The 20,540-nt window shown below is 41.7% G+C and overlaps 1 protein-coding gene across 6 annotated transcripts in view; it reads left to right on the top strand.

Moving 5' to 3' along the window:
* Positions 1-20,076, top strand: part of LOC125022447 (rho GTPase-activating protein 23-like) — a 53,493-nt gene extending 33,417 nt beyond the window's left edge. For 3 of the 6 annotated variants that reach the window (XM_047609112.1, XM_047609115.1, XM_047609117.1), the window contains 20 exons: positions 1,373-1,451; positions 1,530-1,590; positions 10,009-11,449; positions 12,885-12,993; positions 13,088-13,127; positions 13,245-13,382; positions 13,986-14,294; positions 14,369-14,430; positions 14,655-14,761; positions 14,970-15,082; positions 15,555-15,707; positions 16,275-16,353; positions 16,604-16,677; positions 16,829-16,918; positions 17,297-17,422; positions 17,514-17,558; positions 17,656-17,758; positions 18,297-18,321; positions 18,492-18,523; positions 18,625-20,076. In XM_047609112.1, the coding sequence (XP_047465068.1) occupies positions 1,373-1,451; positions 1,530-1,590; positions 10,009-11,449; positions 12,885-12,993; positions 13,088-13,127; positions 13,245-13,382; positions 13,986-14,294; positions 14,369-14,430; positions 14,655-14,761; positions 14,970-15,082; positions 15,555-15,707; positions 16,275-16,353; positions 16,604-16,677; positions 16,829-16,918; positions 17,297-17,422; positions 17,514-17,558; positions 17,656-17,758; positions 18,297-18,321; positions 18,492-18,516 (3,179 nt within the window). In that variant the 3' untranslated portion in view covers positions 18,517-18,523; positions 18,625-20,076. Of the gene's footprint in view, positions 1-1,372; positions 1,452-1,529; positions 1,591-10,008; positions 11,450-12,884; positions 12,994-13,087; positions 13,128-13,244; positions 13,383-13,985; positions 14,295-14,368; positions 14,431-14,654; positions 14,762-14,969; positions 15,083-15,554; positions 15,708-16,274; positions 16,354-16,603; positions 16,678-16,828; positions 16,919-17,296; positions 17,423-17,513; positions 17,559-17,655; positions 17,759-18,296; positions 18,344-18,491; positions 18,524-18,624 lie in introns of all 6 variants that reach the window. The other 3 variants (XR_007114456.1, XM_047609114.1, XM_047609113.1) reach the window with 3 other exon arrangements.
* Positions 20,077-20,540: the final 464 nt, after the last annotated feature.

The raw sequence follows: 20,540 nt of genomic DNA, 5'->3' as shown, positions 1-20,540 counted from the left end.
TGCCACATGCTGAAGTATGTGTGTGATTTACTGATCAGTGGGTCCACTACTGCATTTTAAAATTAACTGGTACAACCTCTTGCACTGGGTATGTTATTGGATATTCACCAAAAATCTTTAGTTAAGACGATGTTTACCTCCAAAGTGAAGCACTGTATTGTTTTTTAAATTTCTTCAGACTGTGAAGACGGGCTCAGATTATTTTATATTTTTAGGAAAATGTTATTATAATTTTCGGTACATATGTGCGGAACTCTAAATTGTAGGTAACTCACCATCTGCCACTGAAAGTGGAGGCTGACTTTCTTCTCATTTCCCAAATTCTTTAACTTGCATTGTCAACCTTTGTGTTTAAAGTGTGGAAATACAATATTTGACCATGATTATGAATTTTCCAGTCTGTACTGTGAAGCACCATCCAGTCATCTTTGCTTCATTTGGTTGGTTCTGATAAGACAATGCATCTCTATTCACTTGCGGATTCAGTCAGCTACTTCTGTTGCCCATTAAACTCAAGACCCTAAGCCTAAGACCCAACCCAACCCATCCCTCCAGTTTCTTCTTCTAAAGATATTAACCATTGACCTAAAAATCATAAGCAAAGCACTAGCAACTAGAATAGAAATAGTTACCCTGAGTGAATTAGCATATTCACTCACACCAAACAGATTGCATTAAAAATAGGAACACTAAGACAGCATCCATTGATGACAGCATCCGTAGTAGTACATTATTATTATAAACCTTATCAGTCTTGCCCAACAAAAGCCACCCAAAGCCACGGTCATTTCATTAGATGCAAAAGAGGCACTGGAAAATATAACTGGACTCTCTTTCCAGCATCCTTTGGTTTGGTTTTGAAGAGTTGTTCATGTATTGGATAAAAACTCTACACATGTCTTCAATGGCCTTAATAAACTTGAATAGGGTTATGTCTCAAAGCTTCACACTCAACTGGGGAACCAGACACAGATGTCCACACTTATTTGTGTGTTCGGTAAAATTGTGTAAAAATAAATAAATAAATAAATTATCCAAGTTTATTTTGCTTTAGGCAATATATGGAATTTGACTAAGTGAGTTGTTTTAAACTCACTTCATATAGTAGTAAGCAAATATAGCTGGGTGTCATCGGCAGAGAAATGGAAATGTATGACGTCTGCAGCCAGTTATACTCCTGGGTCAAGAGTAGATTGCTGAGGTAACGTTTGCCGATTCATTGTAAGACTAGGAATTCATAGAAATACTTATATACAGGAAAATAAGTGCACACCTGGACACACACACATTCTCTCTTTTACCGTTGCACGAATACATCCCTTTTTACACATTTCATAATTCTTCTGAATTTGTATGTTTGTCTGCACTGTAGGGGACAGACTGGTGAAGGTGAATGGGGAGAGCATTTTGGGGAAAACCTACTCTCAAGTGATCACACTCATCCAAAACAGGCGAGTGACTCTTGTATATAAATACAGATTTCTGACTTCTCTGTGAGGGATTTTGAATGTTAATTTTTTTTCTTGTAGTGATAACATCCTGGAGCTCTCTGTTGTGCCAAAAGATGAGGATGTGCTGCAGCTGGTAAGTGTGAGTATTATCTCTCATCTTTTTCTCTTTTTTCTCTAAGTTGTTAATGTGTTGAAGTATGGATTGGCTAGACTGTTGTGTAACAGCAGGGATTATGTGAACATTTAGTGTTATTGTTATGTGTTAGTTGTGCATGGACAAAAAGGATTCCATTAGTGATTGTGCTCTAGCTGATATGTTTCTTCACCATGGGGACACAAATACAAGTATTTATTTTCACTCAGTCACATGTAAGCTACTCTGTTTCCACAAATAAGACAATGCTTTAATTACTGCATCTATAAAGAAACCCACATTCACACCATTTCCTCCTGTTTCCATGGTGTTTAGTAATATTTGATTTTATTTATTATTTCTGAGTTGCCATTTTTTTTGTTGCTACATCATTGGTTTTGGCCTTCTATGAGACTTCAGAATTATGTGAATTTAAGCTTGTCAGGTAGTGAATTCAAATACTAATACAACAGCATGTTCTATTCATAGTACCAGTTAAACAGAGGTGTATTCATATTTTTTTTTAGATAATAAATTATCATTATTATCATCATTACCGTAATGGCAATGTTTTTTTTTTTTTTTTTTTTTTTTTTTTTTGTCTGCATTTGTCTGCATAGTTGCACACCACAGGGTGTCAACATTATATGAGGTTGATGCAGTTATATTCTTGCAGCTGAAAGCTTTATTACTTCAGTGCGTGAGTGTGACCATCACCAGCCCTCCCTGAGAACTGTCCTGTTGATCTTTATTGAGTGTAGTGACCTTGTGTGGCAGGGAGGGCAGTGCTACACCTCAGTGGATAGAGGGGGGGAACAAAGGAAATAAAAGATGTAGAAGGATGGACAGTGGAGGAGATACATGTGGTGCTAGTAGGAACTAGTGGAGTGCAGGGTTCTATGCTTCCCAAGTCACCTCACTCAAGTATGACTGGGTACAGTCATCTCTGGAGAGATGAGAGAGTCCAGGGGGGGTAAGGGTGTCCCAATGGAAGGAGAGAAGTCTGCCATAGGGCACGTAGTGATAGAGTGAAAACAATAATCCAGCCCTTAATAGCCGGGACTCATCAATTCTTTTTGATGTGATCCAGCACGTGGGCAGGTGACAACACACATGCATGTGGGCATTTCCTAAATATGAGTGAGACCATTACCAGGGCCCAGAGTCAGGTCAGAAGCCCCAGCGCCCGAGAGCCTCCACCCCAGTGTGGGGCGCATGGGTGACAGGACCAGAGAACCACCGTAGCCACGGGGCAAGCCACACCCCAGCGTAGATGGCGAGCGATGACCAACACCCCCAGACCAACCAAGCGAGCACAAGTCGGTGCAGGCCAGAGCAGCCCCCCATACCCCCCACACCCCCCAGCCACCGCAGCCCGTCCACCCACCGCCGCCAACACCCCCCCCAAAAACCCCACCCCCCGCCTGCAGGGCAGCCATGGACACCTCTCCAGGTGTCCATGGCACACTACTGTCCTGCAGCCTGCCCTGACCCTGACCGATCCTGGGTGGACCCCTAAGGTGAGGTGCATTAAAAACTTGGGATGGGTGTGTGTGGTGTATCTAGCCTTGGTTGTAATGGGCGACATAGTGTATGGTGGAGTGTGAGGTGAGTGCAATTTAGGAGGCAGGCAAGTGAGGGCCAAGTCCCCGGCAGCAGGGCCAAGGCGCAACAGCTGCCCATGGGACCCACAGACGGGGCGAGGGCCCCCAGGACTCAGGAAGTCCCCCGACCAGACCCCACCCCCAGCCCAGAACAGCAACCAGGATGCGACAGACCCCCAGGAAACCCCGAAGAACCAACACCGACCAGCCGAGCAATGGCATCAGCTACCCCCCCATCCACCCCCCGGGGTGGCAGGGGTGCCCCCAAGGCGGACGGAGATCCCACCCCCCACAGCCCCCCCAGCCCCAGCGCGACGGAGCGACCGGACACGCCCAGGGTGGTACTCAGGCAGCCGCCCACACCCTCAGGCTCCGACCCCAAGGCGCTGGGCGTGGCCCGACCGACGGGGCCCCCCGGACCCCAGGAAGGCCCCCCACGACCAGCGAGGGCCCAGGCACCAGCGGAAGGAAGGAGGGGCCGGAGGAGGAGCCGGGCGAAGGGAGGAGGGCGCTGCAGAGGGGAGGGAGAGGAGGGGACAGGGAGCCCGCCAGCCCAGACCGCCAAGGCCCACCAGGAGATCCAGGGAGAGTCGGCCACCGATACCCCACGACCCCAGGAAAGTGAGCAAGCGCCGAAGCCACAGGGAACCCCAGGCAAGTCTCCATCGCCACCCCACGTGGGGGAGAGGGAGGCCAGCCGGGTAAACCGCTCAGGGCCGGAAGTCAACCCAGGGGTGAGAAGGAGTAGGGCACCCCTAATGCATGCTCAAGGTGTTGTGGTCCGGGGATCCTCCTTAGTGAACCTGGATGAAGAGGGCAATAAAATCTTTTCCATAACGACATTCATCACTGTAAGAGAAATATTATTATAGCATTACAGTAAGTGGAACAGAAGTGGCAAAAGCTAGCAGGCAAAGTCTAGATGTAAATTAAGGTTGAGGGAGTCGCAGAATACAGACCATTTTTTGGCAAACAGAGTCAACTGATTTTTTCGGGTAGCAGATATTTTCTCCAATGATATATAATTGGAAAGAAGGTTCAACCACTGGGAAATGTTTAGTGACTGTTTGTTCTTCCAGTTCATAAGGATTGTTTTCTTGGCGATGGTGAGAGCTACAAGGACAGATTGTGATAGATGGTGAGGAAGACTGATTGTTTCCAGGTCACCAATGAGGCACAAGTTAGGGGTTAATGGGATTCTGCAGTCCAAAATTAAGGCGAGTTTCTGTGTTACAAGTGACCAGAAGTGCTGTACCGGAGAACAGAGCCAGAGAGCGTGGAAATAAGAATCTGAATAGTTTTGGGTGCATTGCGTACATTTGTCGGATTGGGAGAAGCCCATTCTATACATCTTGTATTGAGTTGTGTGTGATCTGTGGAGTACTTTAAACTGGATCAGCTGTAAATTCGAGTTTTTGGTCATTTTAAATATATTTTGGCAGATCTGAGTCCAGAAATCAAAGTCTGTAGACAGGGAAAGATCGGCTTCCCATTTTGATATTGGTACATGTATTAAATGTGTGGTTGATAGCAGCTTATATATTAAAGAGAGGTTTTTCTTCTTTTTCGGTGTGAGTTTTTTAATGTTGGTGACGAATTGTGGTGGCTGTATGCAGTTCTGGAGCACTGGGATTTTCTTTCTGATTGTCTTGGTCACCTGTAGGTATTGGAGGAAGTTTCCATTTCTTATTTCAAACGTATCAAATAAATCTCTGTGATTCATAGGTAAGTTCCCCTGGAAGAGGTGATGGAGGTGGGTTATTCCTTTATGCTTCCAAGTGCTGAGGTGAAGAGGGACTTTGTTATTCACAAAGTCAGGGTTGTGCCAAATTGGGGAGAACCCACAGGGTTCCAGCAGGGATCCTGTGGTCTCTAGACTCTTCCACCAAGCCGACAGGGTTGCGGCAATAATGGGGTTTTGGAAGCAGTTATGACGCTTAAGGGTGATTGTAATGAAGGGCAGGTCCGAAATGCATATGTTGAGGCAGTCGTCCTGTTCTATTTCTAACCACGAATTGTAATCTGCCTCTGGGTTTATCCATTTGGTGATGTATTGTAGCTGATTTGCCAGGTAGTAGATTGTAAAGTTCGGTGCATCAAGTCCTCCTTCTGATTTATTTTTTTGAAGGGTGGTGAGGCTAATTTTTGTCTGTTTGTTTTTGGAGTAAAATTTGGTGACTGCAGAATCTAGGTTCTGGAACCATTTTGCTGTGGGTTTGAATGGGATCATGGAGAATAAGTAATTAATTTGAGGCAAAATTTTCATTTTAACTGTTGCTATGCGTCCCATCAGAGAGATAGGAAGATTGGTCCAGCGCTTCAGGTCATCACAGATTTTATCCAGAAGTGGATCAAAGTTCAGTTGCACTAACTCTGACAATTTAGGTGAGATGTTTATGCCCAAGTATTTGATATTTCCTATGGAAAAGGGTAGTTGGGGTTTATGGTCTGCAGGATCCCATGCTTTGTCCGTTATTGGTAGTATTGTTGATTTGGACCAGTTGATTGAGTAGTCAAAGAGGGCTGAAAATTTTGAAATACAATTATAAGCTTCCTGTAATGATCTCTGAGGTTGTTGCAAGTAAAGTAAAACGTCGTCAGCATATAGATTGATCTTGTGTTCAGCGATGGATGAGTGGATACCATGGATACTGGAGTTCTGACGTATTGCTGATGCGAGCGGTTCAATAAATATAGCAAACAGTAGGGGAGACAGGGGGCATCCTTGTCTGGTTCCCCTCTGTAAGGTGAAGCTTTGTGATGTGAAACCATTGGTGGTGACTGTGGCCTTAGGTGAATTATACAGTGCAGCAACCCAGTGGATAAATGACTCTCCAAAGCCGAAATTTTGAAGGGTGGCAAAGAGGAAAGCCCAGTTAACTTTATCAAAGGCTTTCTCAGCGTCCAGTGATAAAACAATGGCTTCTGTATTTCTACGCTGGGACATGCTGATCAGGTTAAGGAGCCGTCTAACATTATTTGTAGATTGTCGGCCTTTGATGACACCTGTTTGGTCATTGAGAATTATTGATGAAATTACTTTCTCTAGTCTAGATGCTAGTGCTTTGGAAATAATTTTGATGTCTGTATTAATCAATGACAGAGGGCGATAGCTGGAAGGGAGTGTTGGGTCTTTATCAGGTTTTAAAAGTAATTTAATTGCAGCAGTATTCATTTGGGATCTTATGCAACCTGTGTTTTTAATTTCTGTAACAGTCCTTAGGAACAAGGGGGCCAGATCTGACCAGAACTGTTTCATAAATTCGACAGGGAAACCATCCGGCCCAGGAGCTTTGCCCATAGGCATGTTTTCTAAAGCTGTTAATAGTTCTTCCATGGTCAGTGGTGAATCCAATATGTTTCTTTGTTCTGCCGTCAGTTGGGGTAGATTGAGTTTTTTGAGGAAGGCCTGAATGTCGTCAGGATTCGGGTTGGTAGTTGTTGAATATAATTTTTCATAGAAGCTGTAAAAGATTTGATTAATTTCCTGTGGTGATTGAGTGTGTTTGCCACTTGAGTCCTGAATTGCATTTATAAGAGATTTTTCTCTGTTGCGTTGGAGTTGATTCGCAAGAAATTTGCCTGATTTATTGCTATGCTCAAAATTTTGGTATCTAAGTTGTTGAAGTACGAATTCTGTTTTTTTGGTCAAGATATTTTCTAATTGTAGTTTCGCATTTTGTAGTTGGGTCCATAATTGTGCATTTGGGTTTGCGGTGTATTGTTCTGTTATTTCTTTAATCTTATCCTCGATGTTTTTTTCTGCTTGTTGGTCCCGTTTTTTCTTGTAAGAGGAGTAAGATATAATTTTGCCTCTGATTACGGCTTTCCCAGTTTCCCAAATCAGAGATGGGGATAAATTTGGAGAGTCATTTATTTCCAAAAACCCCTTCCATTCCCTCCTTATTAATGAGTCAAATTCAGGGTCTCTCAGTAATGAGGTGTTAAGGCGCCAAGTGGGTGATGGTTTTAGGGAGGGTTCTATTTGAAGGTGGAGGGACACCGGTGCATGATCACTGATTATGATAGGGTGTATACTGGTGTTGATTCTTTGTACAATAGAATTGTTTGTCAGAAAAAAGTCAATTCTAGAAAAGGAGTGGTGTACTGGGGAAAAGAAAGTGTATTCCCTCTTTGTCGGGTTTTTGATTCTCCAACCATCGCCAAGTCCAAACTCATCCATGTATTCTTTGAGGACTTTGGCTGATTGTGATTTTTTTATGTGTGTCGAGTTATGGGACCGATCTAGAGAGGGATTCAAGACTGTGTTAAAGTCCCCTCCAATAATTGTAAAGGGTGTGACGGCTATGTCAGATAATTGTGAAAAGACTTTGTGAAAGAAGGCCGGATCATCGTTATTCGGGGCATAAATATTAGCAATTGTGTATAATTTATTAAAGATTGATGCCTGAATGATGATGTATCGACCTTCTGTGTCTGTTATCAATTTGTTTAAGGTAAACACGAGTCTCTTATGGACCAAAATCGAGACTCCTCTTTGTCTACTGTTGAAGCAGGAAGAGAAAACTTGGTTAAAATTTGGATCTATAAGAGATTTTTTTTTCTGAATCTTGTAGGTGAGTTTCTTGAATGAATAAGATATCGGCTTGTAATTTGGAGATATAATCCATAATTTTAATTTTTTTTGCCTGCGAGCGAATGCCATGCACATTCCAAGAGACAACAGTTAACTGTGACATTGAGATTGAGAGCATTCAGTACTTCTTTGTATGTTGTGTTGGTAGAGGATTTTGTACGTCTTTACGGGGTCGTCTGCTGCTGTCAGCATGAAAGGATGTACAGACAATGGAGAGAAATCAGGAGGTGAGTGTTGGAATACTTGATTATACCTGGTACAAACAATGTCATACATACGTATCAACAATAGCATCAGTTCCTGGAAAATGGATTGTTAACTTAATAACATTAGCACCACGAGAAAGGAAATTGTTGTGTCGGAGATATGTGGGGGGGTGAGGGGGTGAGTGGAGGTAGGTGTGGAGGGCAGGGAGACATGGACAGAAGGAGAAGAAAGAAAGAAGAATAGCAGGGGGGATGTATGAGGTGAGTGAGAAGGTAAGAGGAGTGACATACATTAACGTTTTGTGAGGTTTTTCTTTTATGTTTTTTTTTTTTTTTTTTCCCTATTCTTAGTATTTATATTTCTATATACAAATGTACACCTTTACAATATACATACAAATAACAAATATACATGGCTTATTTTTCTTAATACTTATCCGTCAGTAGAGCCAGGGGGTGATGTTTGCATCCCGGAAGAGCTGACCGTCGATGTAAAGTTTGTCCACTGTAAGTGCGGCCCTCTTTCCTCTCTGCCGATGATCCTTGAGGATCGGGTACAGCACTTTACGCCTCTCGTTGATTTCTTTCGGGAACTGGTCGTTAATTCCGAAAGTGGTACCTTTGAGTTCGCGTCCTTTGCTCTTCACAAGTACCTTCTGTTGAAAATGTTCAAATTTAGCAATGATGGGACGCGGACGGTTTCCTCCTCGGGCTCCGAGCCGGTGGACGCGGTGAAAGGAGATGTTATTCACCGTCTCCGTTGGCAGCTTGAGAGCGGTGGTCATGAATTTTTTAATCAGGGCCTCTGGATTGTCCGGGGAGCTCTCTGAGATCCCTGAGAAAATTAGGTTGTCCCGCATACTCCTTGATTGTATGTCCAGGACAGTCTCTTTCAGTTGTTTATTTTCCTTTTTGAGCTGGTTTACCTCAACTGAAATGGAGGTGACGTCCGCTCGCAGCTCGGCGTTATCTCTTTGAAGATTAGCGATCTGATCGTACGAAAATTCTAAGCTTGACTTGAGATCCTTGATCTCCTGGTGCATAAGGCTTAGCAGATCTAGTTTTTTATTAATAGAATCAAGTACTGATACCTCGGCTGTTATTAGATCGCTTGTGTCCGTGGAGGAGTCAGCTTTCTTTCTCTTGGCCGGATTGTCAGAAGGCTCCATGACGCACCGCAGGTAGTACTCGTCGATAAAGTTTTATAGGGCCTCCACTCTGGCGGTATTACAATGTTTTAATTTAGCCTCTTCGATTGCGAGTGGAGTCCGCGGATCTCTGTTGATGTTATCCTCTAAAGTCTTGATTTAATCGGTTTAATCGTGCAGCGTTATGCCGCCATGTAACAATTCAAAACCTCATCCGTCTCGTGAGATCACAGCATCTCGCGATCACTCACCCTCCTGCTCCTGCAACGTTTTTTCTAGAAAGCGCAACTTGAATATTATCCATCGGGGATTACGGTAATTCAAATACAGTAAGCTTCTCTTTGTGGGCAGACGGACATTCAGGTCTTAAAGGGTTAAAAATTTATTGAGATTTATTGAGATACAGAAAATAATTCATGTAGCTATATGATCCACCGAAGTTTTCCAAAGAGGACAAAGTTTCCAACATTCCAATGCGTTATATCCAAAACTACAGATCGATTGTGTTGCATTTTCCTCTTCAACCTACACCAAAACTCTATTTACAGAATATTCTTTCTGATTACCAGTAGCAGCTTATCAACATATATAATTTTCTGCTTTTTACAATGGGAGAAAATTAATATTGAGCAGAATAACATTCAAGTTATCGTTTGGTTTGGCCCTCCAACACAGTTCAGATTTTTCATGCGGCCCCCTGTAGAAATTAATTGCCCAGCCCTGTTGTACAGTAAGCTTTCACAGGACAAAAATTAAAAAATAATAATGCTGCATTGTGTGTGCTATATATGTTTCATTCTGCCCTTATCCTATTCACCTTCTTTCATCATCTCTGTCATTTAACATGCTTTCCTCCCCCTTTCTGTCAGCAGGTGTATTGCCAAGATGCCTACCTGAATGGCAATGAGCCATGCACAGGTGCGGCACATAATCTGCCTGAGCCACCACCTCTCTGTTACCCTTCCACCAAGCGCAGTTCCCATGCCCTACGGTCCAACCAAAACTCCCAAAGCCCCTTGAACAATTGGCGCTGCAGACTCGGCACCACTACCTCACCACTGGACAATTTCTCCTCTGCTACTTCTATCCCTGCGTTCAGCTGGCCAGGGGATCTTGATAATTCAAGTGGCCATTTTGCCACATCAGAAAGGAATCGTGGCCCCTCCTCAATGGCCACCAGTGCACTGGACTTTCACTTCGCTAACCACAATACTGCCATTGCCTCTGCAACTCTGCCTCCATCACGAAAGAGCAGCCTGCTGGCTTCAGCCCGCATTCACACAGATGGACCTTGCCACCATCCTCTGCCAAACTGGTACTATAACCAGGCTGAGGCTGCAGAGCACATGTCCCCACGGAACCGCAGAATATCTCAGGATTGCTTAACAAAGCTGGGGCTGGGGTTGGAACTCGGCCCTAGATCTGCAGCTTCATTCATGATTTCTGCAGAGCAACACAGAAGAGAAGCCCTCCTGTCCCACCACCAGGCAGCTGCTGCTTCTTACAATTCCTTTTGGTTTGGGGACTGTGGTGATCGATCAGAGACAGGACACAGGCCTTGTGTAGAGAGCCTGGAGGCAGCATATGCTGAGTATGAGGAGAACTATGGGCGTTCTGTGAAAACACTGGCACAAGCCTCTGCTCTGGTATCACCATGCAATGAACACACTTTGCGAGGTTCCCAAATGACAGAATTCAGTGAGCAGAAAGTACAGAAACCCTCAGGAGGACAACATCACCAAGCCACAATAGGATCCACATTCATAACCTCCACAGTCCCTCTGGGTGAGAGGAAGTCAAGTCAACAGATAGCTGAGCCCCAGACAAGGCGAGTAAAAGAGGAAGATCTGAAAGGGTACAGAGTCTCTAGCCCATCTGTCTGCTGCAGAGCTGGTCACCTTGTCCAGCAGACCCACTCTGGTAGAGAGTCTGTTCATGGTGAACACCTAAGCTGGAGCCCTGGTTACAGAAACAGTCCTGTTGAAACTGACGGAGGGATGTTGCACCAGGCCCGGTCCTCCCCTGGACTGTCTGCAGAGGAGAGGGTCTGGTTCAGTGAAGGCAGAGAGGTCATCTCCCCTCTAACCCTTAATGAAGAGGTTGTTCTGACACAGAAGCCTCCTCTAGACTGTCAAAACCCAGTTCAGAGTCGGCGGCATCCACACTACACCACACCTGTGGAATTACCACAGCCGCCTGGTTTTCCAGGGACGCCCTCTCGTGTCATGGAAGGGAACGGCCCCAAACTCAGGGTTAATGACAGTTTGGCGCAGCAAGCATTTGACTCCCTGTCTTCTATTCCATTCATAGGTAAGTCTTCCTCTTTCTGTGGCATTGACTTTAGGACAAAGTATATGTACTGATCTACATGTCTGTAAGATCTCATGGGTCCATTTCATCTCCATGAAACATCTGCGACAACACATACACAACTACTAGCAAAACTAATTGAATTCTTGTATTGTGAAAAAAAAAAACTGTGTGAATGTATTTACGTATGTAAACATTTTCATGTGTTTCTATCCTTTCTATCCTATCCTATGTGTGTTTTTACCTTTTTGTTCATATAAACATCGACACACATTTACGACTTTGTTATTGAGTGCTTTATGTTAAATATTGCTTTTGAACATTTATAATATACACTGTCTGTAATGTAGAACAAACAGAAAATATGAAATGACCAAGTCTAAAAAATCAGCTAATGCAATTGCAATTAACTGAACAGGTACTTGAGGTTGGCTCCCAAAGGGAGTCAGTTTCTGTAGACCTCCATGTTAAAATCTCCAATTTTGCAGCAAATACATGTTAAGTCTGGTACAAAAAATAGTTTTGGTTTGCAAAGCAAATTTATCTGTTCATGACAACTGTACTGGAGGGACTAACCAGTTTATTTGTAAATTGTCTGAAGACTTTACAGAACCCAACTTGAAACCCCCAGAGCAGGCAAGCACTGAGGCAACAAGTGACAAACTCTGTTAACGAGAAGAAACCTTGAGCAGGATGAAGCTCATATTTGTGGAGCCATCTGCTTGAGGCCAGCAGGGAAGGGAAAGACAGAAAGGCAGGAGGAACAAGATGATATATATGTGTGATTAAAGCATATCTAACTATGAAACAAACAAGAGTACAAGATGTAGCTGATGTTACATGAGATTGAAAATGAATCTAAAAAAATGGATAGGGTTGGTCCTTAAAATATTAACTATAGAAATGCTTAGTGGGTATACAGAATGTTCATAAAGTTACCGTTTTATGAATAAAAAGAGCATAGCGTTATTAAGCTGTCAGTGACAACAATCGTTAGAGGTGAGTTATTCTGGAACCGCAGAATATCTCAGGATTGCTTAACAAAGCTGGGCCTGGGGTTGGAACTCAGCCCTAGATCTGCAGCTATATTCATGATTTCTGCATAGAAACACAGAAGAGAAGCCCTCCTGTCCCACCACCATTATGCAAGTAGGAATGGACACGTATAAGTCATGAAGACTGTGCTGGTGGATGATTTGTCATATGAGAAAATGTTATCTATGCAAATTCTATGTATCATGTAATTTCACTAAATTACATCACTGAGTGGGACTCTTGTTGCACTGTACGAAGACTATTCTTATTCTTAACTTTTCTTCTGTATTTTCCAGATGTGTTGGGACCAGTGTCATATCTGTTTTCAATAATTTATCCTTTTTAAACTATCCAGTATATTTAATTCATTACTAACATGAACGTGCCTTTGTCTCTTTAGGCAGTGTTAAAGATCGCCGTTCCTCATATCTGCTGGCCGTCACCACTGAGAGATCCAAGTCCTGTGATGAGGGGCTCAACCACTTCAAAGAAGAAGGCCATGTCTTCTCGTAAGATTATCAGTGTTATTCTTCTTGTAATTTCCACTTTTTATGTTTTAAGCAAAACACTCCTTTTGTAACTTGTACAACACCTGTTCCACAGTAAACTACCAAAAAGGGTCAAGAGTTTTTTCACTGATGGGGTGAGTAGTCTTGATGTTCTAATTACTACATGTACAGTACATTCACTTTCTATTTCAGTGTTAGTGTACACATTGCGTAGTTTTAGTCCCTTAATATACTTGTACATCATATTTCAGTCTCTGGAGAGCCTTCAAGCCCAGGACGACACACGGTCTAAGTGCCATTCCATATCCGATCTGGGAACCATTACATTCAGGGATGTTCGCAAGGAGGGCTGGCTGCACTACAAACAGATCCTCACAGAGAAGGGAAAGGTACAACACAGAACGTTCAGATACAGTGTCTGTTACAAGACTTTCTTGTCTTCTTGTGGCTTAAGACAGATTGTTATGTCTCTGGCTGTAGGGTCTGGTTGGATTATATTAATTACATTAAGGCCACATCCCTATGTCAATGCAAATCTTGTTGCTAGTGGGGGTCTTTGAGTCCTATGTGTTGAGGGGAGGGTACTCTGTGGATCATCCCACAGATACTGGATAAGGTTGGGATCTAGTGAATTTGGAGGTCATGTCAACGCGTTGTGCTGTTCTTCACGTTTTTTGAGTTCTTCCTAAACCGTTGTTCCTAATCCTAACCATGCTAATTGCACTGGGCTGATGCATAGATATTCTTGTGTCTTCAAAAGACAACCTACTTTATATTATATCTTGACATATATAGCATACTAAAAGACACGTATTGTCCCAATATATATATAGGATAAAAATGCCATGAATGTCTTTACATTGCTTCGTGCTGTTGTTCTATCTATAGTATGTGTGCACTGAGTTATTCCCTTAAAGGGGGGGAATAAATTAGCCTTTATGCCGGTATTTTTATTTTAGGGTCAAGTCTGTCTCTGTTTTTCCTCATCATAGAAAGTTGGCGGCAGCATGTATCCATGGAAACGGGCTTTCGCTGTACTCTGTTCCCATTTGCTCTTCCTCTACAAAGACAAGCGCATGGCCATGCTTCACGCGGCAGGGGCAGGATGCAGCCCCGACGAGCATCCCCCACTCAGCATCCGCGGCTGCTTGATTGACATTGCTTACAGTGAATCCAAGCGTAAGCACACCCTGAGGCTGACCACGCAGAACTTCTGTGAATACTTGCTGCAGGCTGCGGACAGGGATGACATGCTGGCCTGGATTAAGGTCATCAGGGAGAGCAGCAACACAGGCAACGAGGTTAGATGAATTCCTAGTTCGTCTTGTACAGGTTACACAAACCTTTGCTAATTTGTAGTTTCTTTTTATTCTAGGAAATTGGTCTCTCGAGACAAGCTCTCATCAATAAGAAGCTGAATGACTACAGAAAACACAGGTCAGCACTGTAAATTACATTTAGCTAAAAGTCTTGTCTTTACTATTTGTGTAATTAGGAGTGGCTGTTTGCTATGGTCATTGTAAGATGGAAGATACAAACCTTGAAATACAAAGTGCCTTCCTCCTTTTTACAGACAGTGTTTGAAACCCCATCTAAAAAAGATAATCAGATCTTACTTAAATTTATTTTCTTTACATTATTTATTTCTCTGCTTTGGACAGTCTGACAGGTAACAAGCTGGAGTCCTCTTCGAGAGCTAACCGCATGATATCTCCCTTCCTCCTGGCTAAGACTGACAACACATCAGTAAACCGAGCCTCCAGATCAGGTGGGTCTAAACATGTATCTGGTCTATGTTCACAAGTAAGTGACACACTGCTCAAAGCAATAAAGAGAACATGTTTATATTGTTTCATGAAACATCACTTTAATTAAAAATATTGGGATTTCTTCATCCATAAACTTCTTATTCTTTGTTTAGATAAATACTAAATTTGACTGTGTGTCCATGTCTGTATTTATATTTGTACACTCAGATGACAGCAAGGCCCTGTGGAGCATCAACTTCATTAAAAAGGCAAAGAAGACAGACAGTCCAAAGGCTTTTGGTGTTCGACTGGAAGACTGTCAACCTGGTGTCAATCATAAAGTAAGACAGAAATTAACAACATGATTCATAATGAACTTCTGAATGCCAGAAGAATGACATGACTACTGCCTGCGCTGAATTGAATCATTGCAACTCAATTATGGTTAACATCACCCTCAGGCTGCTCTGGAGGTTTCAGGCCGGTTTTTGTAAAGCGTCTTCAGACAATTTGTATTGTTATTGATGCTATATAAATAAAACTGAACTGAACTGAATTGAATTAAAAAACAACATTTTTATTTTTGGATCTTCACTAATAACATACTAACCTTACTAACCTCCAAATCATTTCCTAATGCAACCTGGGATATTCAAATGATAAACAGTTATAAGAAATGTCCTTATAAATACTGTATATATTCTGTAAAATACTAAATATATACAGATAGGGGATGCCATGTTCTTTAAACACCCCCCTGGAATCACATTTTTTGTTCTGGTTCCCATCCTTTTCTCTTTCCCCTCTTCACAGTTTGTCCCTCTGATAGTGGAGTTGTGTTGTGATGTTGTGGAAGCAACAGGTCTAGAGCACACTGGTATCTACCGTGTACCAGGGAACAACGCCATGGTGTCCCACCTGCAGGAGCATCTCAACAAAGGCATGGACATCAACACTGCTGAGGAGGTACGGGGATTCACCTTGTTCCCTAATTATATAAGGGCCAATAGCCTTGTAAATCACATTTTGTTTGTCATAGTAAATCAGTGCCAGTTATCTGTTTGTTTATTTATTTATTTCGACATACAATTGAAAAGGAAACAAAAGACAGAAAAACAAAAAGACTTCCAATGCTTATCTGGCCTCACCCCTGTCTTTACTAATATTTCATTATTCACTTTTATCCGAGACTTTAAAAACAGTTTGTTTTGTAGCTATTTTTTGCAGTGTGCATGATGTGTGTAGATTGTTTTTGTAAGTGTTTCCCCAGACTCCCACACAGTAATGTACATATGGTAATACCAGAGAGCAGTGTAGAATATGTAATATATTACAGTCCAGTATATCTGTCACTATTTCCAGTATTCCAATAACTTATTACATACATATGTTATATGAGGTTTCCAGCAGATTTTATTGTCAGTGGTCACACCCAGACATTAAGTTTCATTCAGAATCTCTATGTTCACATTATCAATTATGATTTGTGTTTACTAGTTATCATAATAAAGCCTTCCTTTTATGTCTCCACAGAGATGGCAGGACCTGAATGTAATCAGCAGCCTGCTTAAATCTTTCTTTCGAAAATTACCTGAGCCTCTCTTTACTGACGGTGAGTTTATTGAGAGGTGTGCAGTGAAGTATAATGAATGTGTGCTGATATAAAACTAGTGCTACCAGTGAATTCTTGAGTCATTTGGAACAAAAACAAGACAAATTCCTTAACATTTTTTTTTTTTTTCAAAGAATAGGTTCGTTAGCTAAAGCCAGTTTTTGTCTGTATATTAAAAACATTTCAGTTTTAAAACTTGTATAATATTCTTGTTTATATTTTAAAAGCCATCCACTTACTCTGTCTACAGACAAATACATTGATTTCATTTTTGCCAACCGGATAGAAGATCCAGAAGACAGACTGAAAGCCATGAAGAAACTGGTATGGGTACACATTATGGCAGAAAATAGTCATAAGTCTATAGTAGAGTATGTGTTATTGAAATGCATTAAGTTGACAATCTAAATATAACTCACTGTTTTGGCAGCAGTCGCTCCTTTTTATCAATCACATACTCTGCGCTTCTTCCTAGATCCAAGACTTGCCAGATTACTACTATCACACTCTTAGATTCCTGGTGGGCCACCTTAAGAAGGTGGCAGACCACTCTGAGAGGAATAAGGTAATCTTGCATTGAAGGAATTGGCACAAAACAAATGAGGACACCAATCTATTTTCACACAAACTATGTCCTATTGAAATCTTCTTCTTCCAAGAACACACAAAGTCATAACATACAACACTGAATGTGGAACGTATATTGAACTACAAACTGACACTGTTCACTTATGTCTGCATCTGCATGTCTATCTATCTATCTATCTATCTATCTATCTATCTATCTATCTATCTATCTATCTATCTATCTATCTATCTATCTATCTATCTATCTATCTATCTATCCACTTGTCAATGGATTTTTAGGAAAATGTCAGCACAAATAGACATGAATTGTGAATATTATATATAAATAATATAGTTATTTTGATGTTATTTCCAGATGGAAGCAAGAAACCTAGCTCTGGTGTTTGGTCCCACTCTGGTGAGAACGTCAGAGGACAATATGACAGACATGGTCACTCACATGCCTGACCGCTACAAAATAGTGGAGACACTTATCCTTCACGTAAGAACGACCTTTGCAAGAGATACCGCACCGTTTTAACTGTCCAGTTGTACATTCTGTTTGAACAATTTTTGTTTTCTTATTTCAACAGTATGACTGGTTCTTCAGCAACACGGAGCTTGATGAAGAAGAAAAGGTATGGTGGTCCACAACCTTCACTGCAAAGAACAGCACGCATTGAGATGTCCTTTCATTTTGTGTGTGTGCGTATGTGTGTTTGTGTGTGTGCGTAGGCCCCAGAAGATAAGCCGGATAGGCAACCCATGCCGAATATTGACCATCTGCTGTCAAACATCGGCAGGCCAGGAATGCCAGGAATGCCAGGAGCGGCGGCAGGTAAGAAAAGGAGGAAATCAGAGATTGTTAGAGCTGAATGTTTCAAAATCAAATGATCTAACTAATAAATATGAAAATCGAAGTTTGACATATTTGTAAGGATATGATGGAGTTTGCTGGAACAAACTATTTGTATTTGTAAGTGAGACCATTAGGTAATATGCGTTTTTCTTTCTAGCATGACAAAAGTCAGTTGGATGTTCACGAGTTGAGCACCCAAGTTGCCCTTTTTTTGTTGTAACCAGAGCTCAAGATAATTATTATTTTATGAATGAATACTTGAATAATTTATGTACAAATTTTAGAATATTCTGAGGAATTTGTTAATGGGATTGACAAAACAATCTAACCTCCATCCATCCAGCTTTTCTGGAGCATTCAGGACCATCACATCACTAGCCCAGAATTCCCTTCCCTGTGATCAACTGTTTATATTGTAATGTTTTTTTTTCTTCTTCTTTTTCTGTGTACTCTATGCAACTAATAATGTTTCACACATCTCCTCTTTTCTGCATTTTCCTGCTGACCTTTGCCCTAGCTGAGACAGTGGATCAGGTTTTTCGGTAGGACCACATCTTTCTCCATGTGCGTTTGTGTTAGGTGTTGCTTTTGATTCATTTAGCCATTCATTTTTTTCCATTCACCATTAGTATTTACACAAATGCATCGTCATCCCTCTCTCCTAATGAAGGCATGACAAGGTTCTCACTCACATCTCACTTCTTTCTATCAGATTCCACCACCATCGATTTTCTTAAGTCTAAGGTAAGAAACTTAATCTTGTGTACTTAATTCTGGGACTAAACTCACGACTTCTACAATTTTAAGAACACAGTGGCCCTTTCTTGACTTGACTGGTTTTTCAGTCTTTTCAGATTACTCCTACCCAACTCAGTTAATTCTGCTGCAACCCACGAACAAAAACTGTACCTCTACACCAAGCTGGACAGGAATGCTGATGGGAACTGTGAGCACGAATCAATCAAAGTCAGCAACAAAAAAGGGGAGGGAAGAAGAGGATAGAAGACAGGCAAGGGAAGATGGGGTGGAAGCCAGAGACAAGTGAAAATAGCCACTGGTGAGAGCAGAAGAGAATAAAAATGGTGTCACCAAAGGGGAGAGCCAGCAGAGAATTACCTAATAAGCAGCACATCCTTCCCCGAATCATCACCTGTGACAAATCCTTCCCATTTTCAAACCATCTGCCCAGAGGTTACAGAGCGATACACATCTAGATTTCCCTCAGCAGTCCTAAAGTGCTACCAGTACCAGGCATCCAGCTTTCATGGGACCGAGCAGCTTTACTGGATCCAGTCAGCATCAGTCTGCTACAGAAAGACCTGAAGTGGGAGAACAGTCCCAAAGAGAGCACAAACTCAGCATGATCATAGGTTTTAAGCAATTCCCTTCCCTTGTCTTGCACACGTATGTCTTCGTCTCTTCCTTGTCCAAGGAATGAATATGTCAAAGTTCTAAAGATCTTGCTCTGTCATCCTACAAAGACTGAGCATACACCCACACCCACTAATGCAGTACCACCAGAACTTCTCCTACATATTCCTGCTAAAGCCTAGTTTGTTTGCATCACATTTTTAAGACTTCTTCGAGTTTCACTTATGACCAGATTTAATCCTCAGTAGAAAAGACCAGAAAACATCCATAGTGAAATATCATTTGTTGTCAAATATCAAATGTGCACACTTAACCTACCAGCCAGAGAATATCACAGCTCACTATTTTTGATGACACTTGCTTCAGTTTACCTCTCAGTGCCCTATGCAGTCTATGTTTCTGAGGAACATGTCCGATTTACATAGGCCCCATTCAGACATCTATCTTATAGAGATGGAATACATAATATAGTGTATATGATACAGAAAAACACAATATTTACATTTTTTGGTCCATGTAAGTTGAATTCATTTGATATCCCATTGAGAATCCAAATACAAAAGGCAGCTATGTGTAGACATAGAGCTTGTGAATGGAATGACTGACATTGTGGATCAGCAGGACTCAAGAGTGAAGCAACTGAAAGTGAGGGGGAATAAATCCTTACATGCTAAACCATTTCCTTATAGTAATGATGTTTTGATCCCAAGTTTTAGCTTTGTAAAAACAAACTGTATCTGCACCAAATGCACTGCCAGTGAATATGTTTGAACCAGACTTCGTGTTTGTCTTAATCCTAGCTAGACAGTCTGTCCTTTTGTGCACGTACTATGTATGTGGGTTAGTATGTGTGCACCACTTTCGTAACAGTTGTTAAGTGAACCTATGCATATGATGATTATACATTAAATTATTTGTTTTGGAAACTATTTGTCTTTATTTTTTGTCTTAATTTAGTGATGGCAAAATGAATACACAATGAATTGTAATGTGGAATACCATGTCCACATCTTAACAATGACACAGAGCAGTGTGAGCATGAATGGGTACGTTTAAACATGGTTGGATTTTACATGTGAAGGTACATTTTCTTGCGTGGCCATTACTCCTGAAAACAGCAGTATATTGTCAGTGGGACTTAAATTTCACTCTGTTATGATGCATGCTGTCTTGTCTTGTCTACTGGCGTAAACATCCAAGATGATCCTTAATCAACCACTGCAGTGCATATTAAGCATTAGTCTGTTCTCCCTGTACCACACTGATCTTTGGTGAGAACTCCTACCACTGCCATGTCATCTGTGAACTTTACAATGAAGCTACTTTGAGTCAGCAGTGTGGACAGCAACAGGCTACAATTGTTCTTAATACAATTGCACTGTGCACATAT

Source organism: Mugil cephalus, chromosome 16 (assembly GCF_022458985.1).
Source record: "Mugil cephalus isolate CIBA_MC_2020 chromosome 16, CIBA_Mcephalus_1.1, whole genome shotgun sequence".
Taxonomy (NCBI): Eukaryota; Metazoa; Chordata; class Actinopteri; order Mugiliformes; family Mugilidae; genus Mugil; species Mugil cephalus.
The sequence above is the reverse complement of the archived record's forward strand: the minus strand, read 5'-3'. Positions and strand labels throughout refer to the sequence as shown.